The sequence below is a fragment of the Echinops telfairi genome, unplaced genomic scaffold, assembly GCF_000313985.2.
Source record: "Echinops telfairi isolate 266 unplaced genomic scaffold, ASM31398v2 ScPeMD7_443;HRSCAF=831, whole genome shotgun sequence".
Classification (NCBI taxonomy): Eukaryota; Metazoa; Chordata; class Mammalia; order Afrosoricida; family Tenrecidae; genus Echinops; species Echinops telfairi.
The window spans coordinates 9464702-9476987 of NW_022104341.1; the positions used below are offsets into that span (position 1 = coordinate 9464702).

General features: G+C 42.5%; 1 protein-coding gene across 1 annotated transcript; it reads right to left on the reverse strand.

Moving 5' to 3' along the window:
- Nucleotides 1–408: 408 nt before the first annotated feature.
- On the reverse strand, nt 409–4141 carry PRMT6 (protein arginine methyltransferase 6). The gene is made up of 2 exons (XM_004699221.2): nt 2924–4141; nt 409–887 (listed from the first exon to the last, which is right to left on the reverse strand). Exon 1 carries the CDS (start codon nt 4139–4141, stop codon nt 3017–3019), a length of 1125 nt encoding a protein of 374 aa, XP_004699278.1. The 3' UTR covers nt 409–887; nt 2924–3016.
- Between the last annotated feature and the right edge of the window lie 8145 nt (nt 4142–12286).

Genomic DNA, 12286 nt, shown 5'->3' on the forward strand with positions numbered 1-12286 from the left:
GGCCGGTATGCGTTAAACCTCAGCAGATGCCTTTCTGCTCTCCCGTATCAGACCTATAGCTAGTATGGCAAATAGTTCATCTATCATTGCTACTCTATTGAGGATTTAAATTTTGTTGAGCGCTTCAGAAACGAGTGTTACCTTTTGTGTTAGGCACATGGACACAAGGTGGGATTTGAGGACTGCTTGAGATCCTACATACTGATGGTGGTTCTTTGACATCTTCAGGATAGATGCTAAGACTTCTTATGCTAAGGACTTTTCCTTCATTTATCAAACTATAAAAACTGGTCACCCATTTTGAAGGTATGTAAGGAGGCAGTATTAATATAAAGTGATTTTGCATAGGGTTATGAATTGAAAAACCAGTGTCCCGAGATTTAATGGTCAAGAATGAGCAACCCTCGGTAGCTGTGTACATTTTTATTAGTGTATAGTGAATTATTGCCTTCCTGACTACCCAGACCTCGGCCCTTAGCCCATTATTGTTTATGCATTTTATTTACTAGCATTTTTAATAAACAAATTCATTTAAAGGCAGAAACTAGGTTTTAATGGCTTGTAGCTTTAAGTGCTTAGTATAAGCACACCTCATACTAAATGAAACAGACATTGGTCCAATGAATTAATAAAATCAGCAAGGACGTCCTCAGGGTTCCTTTCTCTCACACAGGAATGCCTGCCGGGGCCCATCATGGCCTCGGGCCACCACCATGAGGCCACACACAGACCAGACTGACTGGCATCTGGATATTGCTGCAGCTCACACGCTCATATTGCTGGACCTGTCCTCACTTTAAAGTCGTGGGCTTCCTTGGGTCATCTGGTGTTCCATGTTGGCCAGTGCTCCGGACACAGCCATGCCAGCACTGCCAGACCATCCAGACCTGTAACGAAAACCAGAACGTCAAAGATCCCATCTTTATCAAATGGATTCAGGCCTGTACATACCTTCTCCATCAGAGTATTTATTGAAATCACTTTATGTACTAGACACTGAATCCTTATACATATAACTTGGGGCATCCTCACATTTCTATGGGGTAGGTACGATGGGTAGCTCCATTTTTGCAAATGAGAACATGGAAGAATGAGTGTAAGATAGTTTGCCCACAATGGCACAAGCATGGTGGAGGCAAGGGTCTCAGACGGACTTTCCAATCCCATATTCCATGCTTTAAACCACCTTGCTAGGCAGTCTCTGGACTTTATACATTCTGCATTTTCTTAATTAACCTTTCTTTCAAGGAAGAGTTACCAAGAGTCTTACAGCTTGCTTTGCTTAATTATCAAACATCCTTTATGAGTAGTTACCTAAAGTTTTATCTGGGGTTTTCTTTTGTTATAATTTTTCTGGTGTTATGAATAAAATTTGGAGGAATACTTTCAATTGCCCTAACAGCAAAGGGATTGTTATAGCAAATAAACACATCAAAAAACAAAACACTAGAATTTTAAATGATGGATAGACATTCCATTTAAAATATAGCTGACCCTAAAGTAAGGATCTGTAAGTAGCTTAAACCAAGCCTAGTTTTCCATTGTAGGCTATTTTATATAAGTACTTTGACATCAAAATGGTAACCATTTTAACTATATTATTCAAATTTTATACATGCATGGGTCTCTTTATAATGGCAGAACCCATGTGTTATGCACCAAATTTTAACACTTAAGCTATAATCAATACTTTAATATGCAATAAAAGTAAATTAAACTGAGAAAACTCAGTCACAGTAAGTTATTTAAAAAGACCAAATGTTCATACCTACTTTCTATGTGCATACAAAAGCTGTTAGTTATTAAAACTATACATTAAACAGTTTGAATTACCCAGCAGCTATCTTTTGAAGGGAATGTAACACTTTCCATAAGAACTGGCAATATTAAAAAGGCAAAAACATAACACAGTACAAAGACTTCTTCCATCATCTATAAAAATAGTGAGAATGCCAATGTTTTATTTGCCACAGGAATAAGGAGGGAAGCATCAGTGAAATAAATGTGGTAACATGACTCACACTTCATTACAAGTGATTTTCCTAAATTCACAACTTTCACATTTGGCTGGGCTAAAAAGAGTGGGGGGGTGGGAAAGAACCCAAAATAGGAGCTTTAACTATATTTCACTAGAAGTAGGGCAAGTCACATGATCCCTTTAAAAATGGGGTGCAGACTGAGAATGAGCGCACTGTTCTAGCAGGGAAGATATTTTCCTTAATTTTGTGAGTTTAAATTTATACATGCCAATGAGTATGTAAGTCCTTAGGGGAGGATCAGAAATTGCTATCAGGCTGTTTCCTAATTGGGCAAATTCTAAATGTTGAACTTCCAGGAAACAGTCTGGGGGTTAAGTGTTAACAGTTCAAACAAGAATTAGCAATCTATACTACTTCAGTCTTCACGCCTCTCCCCTCTCCACTTCTGGAGTTCCCAGGGCGTCTGTATTTGGTTTAATGTATTAGTCCACTGTTGCACCCTACAGAAGCTGGAAGAGTAATGAGAACTTGCCTACGCCACCTGTTCCTTACTCAACGCCTTATTACCAGTCTGAAACTTTATTTTAAAAACATGGCTGGCAGAAGTACTGCCGGCCTGTGAGGCCCTAAGAGGCAACAGCCGAAGTTCAGAAAAGAAAGCCCATTAACACTTCTTCTGGGGCCCCAGATTTAGATAAGGTGTGAGAGGTGTTAGAGACTTGGTTCTGTTACTTCATGGGGAGAGGGGGGTAAAAAGAAAAGAAACTCAAGTAAAAGTGCTTAGTACCACACGCTTTGGGGGGTTTGAAAGTCATCAATAACCACGCTGCAGCTGTGGGGAAACCGCTTTTAAAAGAAACACTGCCCGCAGAATCTCCTCGGGGACATTAGTCGTGTTCCCTCCCTGGGAGACCAGAGAGAAAAGGCACAGATTTGCCCCCTACTTGCACGTGGGATCTCGTCTCCTCGGACCCCACCCCAGGCTTCTCCACTCAGGTCAGGCAGCCTTGGGAGGGGGCTGGGGGGAAAGGCGGGGCTCAGTCCTCCATGGCAAAGTCTTTGGTTTTCTCCTCCTGGTCCCCCACTTTGTAGCGCAGCAGCACGCGCAGGCGGCGGGGGTTGTCCTGGGAGGGCAGCATCGTGATCTCCCCGGAAATGTCCGTGTCCTGCTCCACCTGCACCGGCTCGTTCAAGTAGAGGAGCGCCTGCTTCCAGTGGGTGGCAGGGTGGAAAGGCGAGGTGGAGAGCACCAGGGGTTTCTCCGAGTCCCCCCCGGGGAAGGTCACCTGGAACCAGACCGCGAAGCCGTGCATGGGCGCGGAGCCAAAGCTGCTGCAGCGGAAGCGCCCGCGCACCCCGGCCTCCAACTCCTGCTCCAGGCCCGGGCGCGCCAGGTCCAGCCGAGCAAAGCGCTGTGGCCGCGCCAGCACGTCCTCGCCCGACAGGCCCTGCACCACGATCTCGGAGTGGCTCATGAGGCAGCGCGTGGCGAAGCTCTCCAGGCAGCTCATGTCCACGCCGTACTGCTGCTTCACCTGGCTCCAGAAGCCCACGCGCCATTCCAGCATCTGGTCGCTGATCGGCGCCACGAAGAGCTCGGCGGAAGCCGGCAGCAGAAGGCCGCCCTCCTTGAGCCACTTGGCCCGCGCGTGGAGCACCGAACTCAGCATGGATTCGTGCAGCAGCCCATAGCCCATCCACTCGCTCACGATGGCATCCACCTGCTCCGGTAACTCCACCGTCTCCACCGGCCCCGGCAGGACGTGCACCTGGTCCTCCAGCCCGTTGAGCCGCACCACCTCCCGGGCCTGTTGCCAGATGGCGCTGGCCTCCACGGCGTACACGCGCCGGGCCCCGGCCTGGGCGCAGAAGATGCTCAGAATGCCCGTGCCCGCCCCCACGTCCAGCACCGTCTTGCCCCGCAAGGCTGGGCAGTTCCGCTGAATGCCCAAGCGGTAGGCGTCGGTGCGGACGCGGTCCGCGATCATCTCCTCGTGGACCGTCACGTCCGAGTAGCAATCGTAGTACAGCTGATCGCGCTCCTGCTTCCTACTCCCGGGGCTCTGCGGGGCCGCCTTCCGCCCTCCGCCATCTTCCTCTTCGTTCGTCACCCCTCTTTCGCCGCCCCCCGACTCGAGCTTTCTTTTCTTGAGCAGCGACATCTTGGCCGCCGCAGCAGGCTCCCGGCGGGCGTCTCGCGGAGTCCTGCGGCCCCAGGACGTAGGGGCTTCTGGGACTTGTAGTGCGCGCGCGCCCGCCCTTCGCCCCGCCCCCTTCCCGCGGGCGGCCGGCCGGGCGAGGGCCCGGGGGTTTGAAGCGCTGCAAATCCCCTTGCCTTTCGTCACGCCTACGTCTGGTCTTTCGTCCAAGGTTTCCCTTTGCTCCTCTATGCTTTGCTTTGCCTTTCTTCTTGAGATGGACACGCCCACTTAGACTAAAATCCCGCTTTTTGGAAAATGACTAATTTTCACTTATTTTATCTCACCTAGTCAAAAGGGTGGGCCCCTTTTTATTCAGCCACTTCATCTGGAAAATTGCCACAACAGAGTGCAAAGAACCAGTAAAATGAAACGAAGTAAAACTTTAGTTGCGAAGCCTTGGTTTTGGTCTCATCTCACCCCCGATTAAATGATTTGGGGTAAATTGTGAAAAGTCTCTGGCTTGTCAATTTCCTATCCACTGGGAATAGACAAGAAATCTTGATTGCAATGCGAAGAACTATGTTTCTGGTCTTCTTTTCTAGATAAGAGTTACTTGGCCTTGTGTGGTCTTGTCTGGTATGCTATACCTCACTTGAGAGTTAAATCTCAGAAAGGCACACACTTAAGAAAGACTTAAAAGCAGCAAAGATGTGATATAATCAAACTGATTGCTAACTGTATTTTAGTAACCAATCTCCCCTTACCACGACCCCAAATCATGCTTTGTTCTTTCTCATTAATTTTCTACTATAATTCTTCATTGTTCTTATGTGTGTATACCTTTGCCGTCTCTGGCCAAGATTTCCCCTTCTGTTTCAATCAGTCATCAGCCATCACTTGTTAATCTCACCTCTTTGCTGATCATAATGGGGAAAACATTTAAAAAAAAAATCATACCCAACAAAAGTAACTTTTGTTTCTGTGTGATCTTGAAATATAAATATACACAAATAAAATATATAAATACATAAGTAATATAACATTTAGATATATGTTGATAGTATATATGGAAATATAAATACATATAAAATAAAACATGGACTTAATAAAATATTTTTTCTTCATTTATTTTAATAAATATAGTTCTTTTAATCCTATTCTATTAACTTTTAAATATTTATTTATTAATATATATCATATCATTCTGTAGTAAAAACATGTAAAGCAGAATTGTACAATTTCTACCGCAATCAGTTTTCAAGGATTCTTTTTCTACATGGACTCCTTGACCTCATCTCCCCATTAGCCCCCATCCACCACTGACCCCCCTGAAACCCTTATTCTATTTGTTGTCTCTATAGGTTGATTGCTCCTGCGTTTCAGATATCGAAAAATGAAAAAACATAACGCAACTTCAAAAGAGTGACCTGCATGATGTGACACCTCTGGGATACATCCTACAGGGACAAGCAAAAAACACACAGAACGCACCAAAGATACAGACAGTTTAGGAAACCAGATCAGGTCCAGCCTGCATCGTAGGGGGGATCTACTGACAAAGTTTTAACTGTTCAAGTCAGGTTTATGCCTTCGATGTTCTATACTCATCTCTCCAAAGCTCTTTGTTTAGTAACCACCTTCCTCCCATCCCTCAATTGTAGATAGAGGGAGTTCTCTGGAGACTTATCTCCTACATAGTTCCACAAATGAATCTTGGGCTCCCACTATCATATGTAGCGTTCTGTACACCAGATTTTCACAATTTAGGCTCTGATACAAGTCGCCCCTCCTTTGATTTCGGATCATATACTTCACCATCCTTCAGTGACTGATAATGGTGTGTTTCTTGCATGTGGACTTATTTGACATTGCACGTAGATGGTGCTTGTTTGGAACAAACGTTTATGACCGGAGATTCTATTTTATCTGGTAGCCGGGCACTATCTATATTCTTTGCCACAGTTTGCTAATTTCTAGGAACTTTTTGAAGCCCTCTGTTATATATTTATGATTATATTATATTATGATTCTTGAACAACGTGGTGGTTAAGGGTGCAACCCCTACCCACATGCAGCTGAAAATCCACCTGTAACTTTGGACTTGTCCCATACTTAATTACTAATGGCCTATTGTTGACCAGAGCCTTGCTGATAGCATAAACAGATTAACACATCGTTTGTATGCCATATATATTGTATCGTACACTTAGATAAAAGCTGCATTTTCAGTAGGAAATTAAAAAAGCATTTCACAAAAAGTGCAAGATGTTCATGTCTGCTGGTGGTAGCTGCAGTGTTGCTTCACAGTTGGTCTTTACAATCGTCCTTAAATTGGATTCTTTTATCTTGAATTGGTGGGCGACCACAGCTGCAGACCTTATTCTATGGCCCATATCAGGCAAGTCAACTTTTTCTTGTAATGTCACATCTTCTTCTGCTTCTTGGGAGTGTTTCCAGCATGACTAGGGCCACTTCATATGGGTGGCCTGGTTGAGAGTAGAGGACTAAACTATCAAATACAAAATACATGTAACATGTAAAATACAGGAGAACAGCAAGAGATCCTTTTTTTCAGTGATGCATCTTGCTTTTTGTTGTTGAGAATATATCCTGATTCAACCACATGTACAACTCAGTAAGACTGATTACATTCTTTCCATTATACGCCCGTTCTCAACCTCCTATGTTCAATGGGGTCCTCCTCTATTCACCTAAGTCTCCTATCTCACCTTTCCAGTGGCTGCTGTCAGTTTGATCCCACACAGGCAGTTCTGTAACAGAGCACATTCTCAGGCACTCTTTACTAATTCAGTGAAATTGTGCTGGGTTAAAGAAGACTTCAGAGAATATTTCTAGCTTAAGGTTTAATAGTATATCAAGGGAATAGGGCTTTTTTTGAGGCTCCTCCAGCTTCAGTGACTCCAGAAAGTCTGGGCTCGCTGATAACTTGATTGTTTAACCGCTGGCTCTATAGCTCTTATCTGGGGGCGGGGGAGGGAGTGCCTCTGCTGTAGTCGATTCATCCTTTATTAGTGGAGTGTGTGTATTGATGAGGCATCTTCAGCTGTACTTCTTACTTAGGGCTCTCCACCCTGCTACTCATTAAAAAAAATCCTTTGAGAAGCTTTTAAAAAATACCTATGCCCGGGCCCCAGCCCAGACTAATGAAATCAAAACTTGTTCCATGGAGCCAGCCTGGGCAGCTCATTTTACAAGCTCCCCAGGCATTTTCATGTGCAGCTAGAGTGAGAATTGCTGCTTCTCATGAAGATTCTCTTAGTTAAATCTTCCACATTTTTTCATGGTCATTTTTCAGGGGGTTAGGTTCGACCCCAACCACTTAAAACTAGAAATTCTTAGAGCAGTTCTTCTTGCACTTTGCTTCTCTTGTTTTAATACCTTGTCTTAAGAAAATAGACCCCAGAGGAGGGCATGGGATTAAAGTTGTAAATATGATCACTTTAAACCAATTGACTAGATCGTCAATTCTGATGCATAGGGCTCCCACATACATTAAAATAGAGCTGTGCTCTATAGGATTTTGAAGGGATGGTTTTGGGGAAGTAGAATAGGAGGTTTTTTTTTTATGAGGCATCCTTAGGTGAATTTGAACCCAAACCTTTCCATTATTACCTGATAGCATTACCTGTTTGCACCCCCAAGGGTCTAACAACTATTAAGTTATTTAGTGTAACTTCTCCCATTCCGTTCTTCCTCAAAATGCCACCTTCCCTCCTTTATTAGCTGAATTCCTCAATTTTAAATGCATATCCTCATGATCTCCTTTAAGAGAATTGTGCATGAAGATTTTGGTTCCATCTCCAAATATATCTTGAGGGATCTACTTCTCTCCACTTCCATTGCCAAAACACTGGTCTAATTCTACATTTTTACTTTCTAGGAAATCAGTCTCCTCTCGAAGCTTCCAGTGTTTATTCACACACCCTCTCTAATCCATCCATCCCATCCCTGCAACAAGGAGCTCTTAAATAGCCACACTGGCCCATGCCATTCTGCTAAAAACCATACAGTAGCTTCCCACTGGTCCCAATCTACTTTTCCAATTTCATCTCACACTATTCCTGTCCAATTTTCAACATACGTAGGCTTCTAATTAGGTGCTGGCGAAATTGAAAGTAATATGGATTGCTAAAAGAAACAAGAAATCTCTCTTGGAAGAAGTATGGCCAGAATGCTCCTTCGACCCAAGAATTATGAGGCGTTGTCTCACGTACTTTGGACATGGTGTCACAAGAGATCAGTCCTTTAAGAAGAACATCGTGTTGGATAAAGTAAAGGGACAGTGACAGGGACCCCTAAACAAGCTGGATTGGCTCAGTGGTTGCAACAATAGGCTCAAAACCAGAACAATGTCTGTGGAGGAGGGCGCAGGACCCTGCAGTGTTTCAGTCTGCTGTACGTTGGGTTACAATGGCTGGGAACCACTCGATGGCACCCAACAACAGAATCCCCTACTTTCCTGGCTCAGGTCTTCACGTGCCTCTTACGGTGCCTGGCAAACTAGTTTTCCTCTACCAATGGTCTTGAATGGCTCCTTCTCTGTCTCCTGATCTCAGCAGATTGTCACTTGCCTTAAGGGACCTCCTGTCCACCTTAACTAACATTTACCATCCTAGAGCACTGTTTCTTTCCTCCATGGGGTTTATGAATATTCACATCTATTTAATGTATTTATTTTCTGTAAAATGTAAACTCTAGGAGAGTTGGATTTTTGTTTCCCCAATTGTATACTCAGCACTAGAATAATGCTTGACAAATAGATCTCAGAAGATAATCTTGGATGAATGAATGCTTAGATACACAATTAAATTGTTGTTCTGAAAATAAATAAATAAATAAAAATAAATTGTTGTTCTGTAGGTTTCTATAATGATCTCAAATCCTATAAAGTATAAGGCGCTATTCTGCTTTCAAAATGCACGATCGCCCAGTATGAAACAGTCTCCGTCTGTGAAGGTATCTGAGAGTAAACAAAAATAAAGAAAACTTGTAAGCAGGACACCCGCGCTGGTCAGTAGACCCTGCGCCCTTGGGAGCCCATGGGCAGTGGAACTGCTGCGCAGGGCTTCGGAGGCTGTCCATCTTCAGAAGACAGTCTTTTCACTCTCCTAAGTAGCAGTTGGTGGGCTCGAACCTTTCAGTTAGCCGCCCAATGCTTGACCCAACAGGGCTCCTTTATACATCACAGGCAGTGCTTTATAAAATATGTTATCTTTTTGGCGTTTTTAAAAAGATTTTTGGAAAGAATGCATGACAAGCTAGGGAACGGTCTATTTGGTCCATATAGACCAAAATTTGAATCAAGAACCCCCCCAACCCGGCCCCCGGTCAATGGTGTCCCGCTTTAAATCTTCACCTTAGGCTCATGTGAAGAATGTGAGAAAAGTAGTAAGCAACCTTTATGTTGACTTTGACCGGACGTGCTCTGATAAAAGACACAGAATAGTTAATCTTTGTGAACCAGCATTGAGACATAAAGCTAAATAACCTCTCTAAACCTCTAACCTTGAAGGAAAAATGTGACATTAGGGTCATCCCTAATCCTAGAGAAATACCAAATCATACTCTTATGGGTTTCTGAGGGTGTAAATGTTTACAGAAGCAGAAAGCCTCGTCCTTCTCCGACAGAGTGGCTGATGATTTTGTAAAGCTGTCCTGGTGGTTAGCAGTTATAAATATAATATAAATGTGGTTAGCAGTTAAATCCACAATTAAATTGCTGTTCTGTATGTCTTTATGATGATCTCAAATCCTATAAGGTATAAGGCACTTTCAAAATACCTATGTATAATCATTCATAATATGAAATTAAAAATAGAATGATACCTACCTTTGTGAAGCTATCTAACATTAAATATAAATCATTAGGAACCTATAAGTCATGTACCCTCACTCTTGTCTAGTAGATTTTGACTACTATTTTTCAAATAGTATTATGGCTCTATTGTATTTACACATAACTCTATCATATCATTTTTCCCAGCTATTAATATATCTGAATTTCTCATATCACACATTGGACACCAGGATTTTGTATTTTTCACTTTTATATTGAAAACCGAAGGAGCCTGTGGTAATTGGGATATTTTATGTCAACTTGAATTTGTATGAAAGGGTAGGGGTGACGTACAACCTGTCCACAAGACCTGATGATACCTCCTTGGTGTGTGGCCTTCTTAAAGAGAGAAACTAGGAATGTCCTTCTCTCTCTCTCTCTCTCTTTCTCTTCCCCTCCAGCTTCCTGCTTACTGGGACCCTGTGTACTCTCAGGCGTGGCCCCATGTGGGTTACCTGGCCCTGAGAACTGTTGGACTCCTGCCATGTTTCCACTGACTTTGGGTCCACACTGCTCTGCACCCACCATCCCTGAATCCAGCATCACTGTTCTGCTTCATCTGCCTGCAGCTAAGTGAGTCTGAAGGGGGCCCTGGTTAGCATCAGACTAATGCACTTGAGTTGGACTGGGCTGGGATGCCGTCTTGATATGAACCACCCCCCTCCATTCCCCCAACAAATTTGGCAACTTGTATTTTATTGGTTGTTTTGAGGATCAATAGAGGGTAATTATAAGCAATTTGTACATAATTCTTTTTTTTTTTGGTTTGGGGTCACACTAGCTGGATTTCTGATATTGGGGTTGGAAAGGGAAGGAAGGTTGTCCACTGTGCTGCCATCGGAAACTGACAACTCGGTGTCCACAGCCAAGGGAAGAACGAGCTTGGCCCCGGATTTCCAGTCTGCTCCAGATCTCGGGCCTGCTCGTACGTCTCTGGCCTGCAGTTACTTTTTGATGTAAAGTTTCTTTCTGGTCCATAGATGAGTGTCATTGCTTTTGTTTTTTGAGACTACCCAACCTAACACAGAGCCCTAGTGGTTTAAGGTTAAGAATTCAGCTGCTAGCTCCAGGTTGATGGTTCAAACCTACCCAACTACTATGGGAGAAAAAGCCATGACAATCTAGTTGCAGCCTAGAAAACTATGGGGCTGTTCTATGCTTCATATGGGGTCACTTTGAGTTGAAATCAACTCATCAACACCTACTAATAGCAATATTTGGAAGCCTAGTTTATAGTGTTGTTGTCCAAATCATTTGCACAATCCAGATAGTTGATGGATCCTGAATACTTACAGGATCATAGATGAGTTTATGTCAGGGAGAACCATAATCCATTAACTGCATCTCACATACTCATCATTTCTTAATCACTAAATCATTCAACAGAAGTCAGGGCTTCTGCTCTGTATATCATTATGCTAGAAAACATAAACAAAAGAGACAAAAATTCTTCTGGCTGAAAAATCTGTATTTCTGTGCTCTTCTTGTGATGTCTATTGTTCTTATGTTTCCTTAGAAGCGAATTAGTATGCCACTTTTAATTCTCCGCTCTCTTTTCTATATTTTTTCTTTGGATTTGCTGATATGATTTCCCCCCACAAATATGTACATCTAATTTCTTTCCCTTTTTAATGTGAAGGTTTGTTATTTTGAAATGTATTTTAAATTCTAGTGTAAGTATTGAAGATAGTTCTTTCAGGGTTTCAGGATTCCTTGCCATTCTCAAAGCGTGTGTTGGGGAAGGGAAAGAAAGCAGTGATGTGAAAAATGTTATAAATATCTCCTTGATATGAATATTCATTAAATGATGTGGTTCCTACCACTCTGCAGATACTTCAAAGCTTCCAGCATCGAAAGGGACACTTCTGTATATATATACACACATATATGTAGTAAAGCTGATTTTTAGAAAATAAAGACAAAAGAAGTGATTTTTTAATCTGAGCCAATTGAAATATCAAATATCAAAGTGCCTAAGTATATGTTTGTCTCTTGCTGTATATAATGTCAAATCCATAGTGTATTGGGCCAGCTATTAAACCTTATACTAAAACAGCTGAATACCAAATTCATAGCTCGCAGATGAAATTGGTACAACTTCTTTTTAATATTGAATATTTTAGGTTGTGACAATAGGATATTATTAACATAACCCAAAATCATTTAATTTATTTATATTTATGGAATGTTATTAAGATATAGAATATGGCATTTTAGCATTTTCTAGAATAAATATTGGTTATGGCATTTTTAACAATTTTTACTCTAAATTGGCCCACAATAATGAAAACAGCTCAGGGAAATGGGAA

Coding starts and splice junctions, on each gene's coding strand:
- PRMT6 (XM_004699221.2), bottom strand. CDS start 4,141: ATGTCGCTGCTCAAGAAAAGAAAGCTCGAGTCGGGGGGCGGCGAAAGA.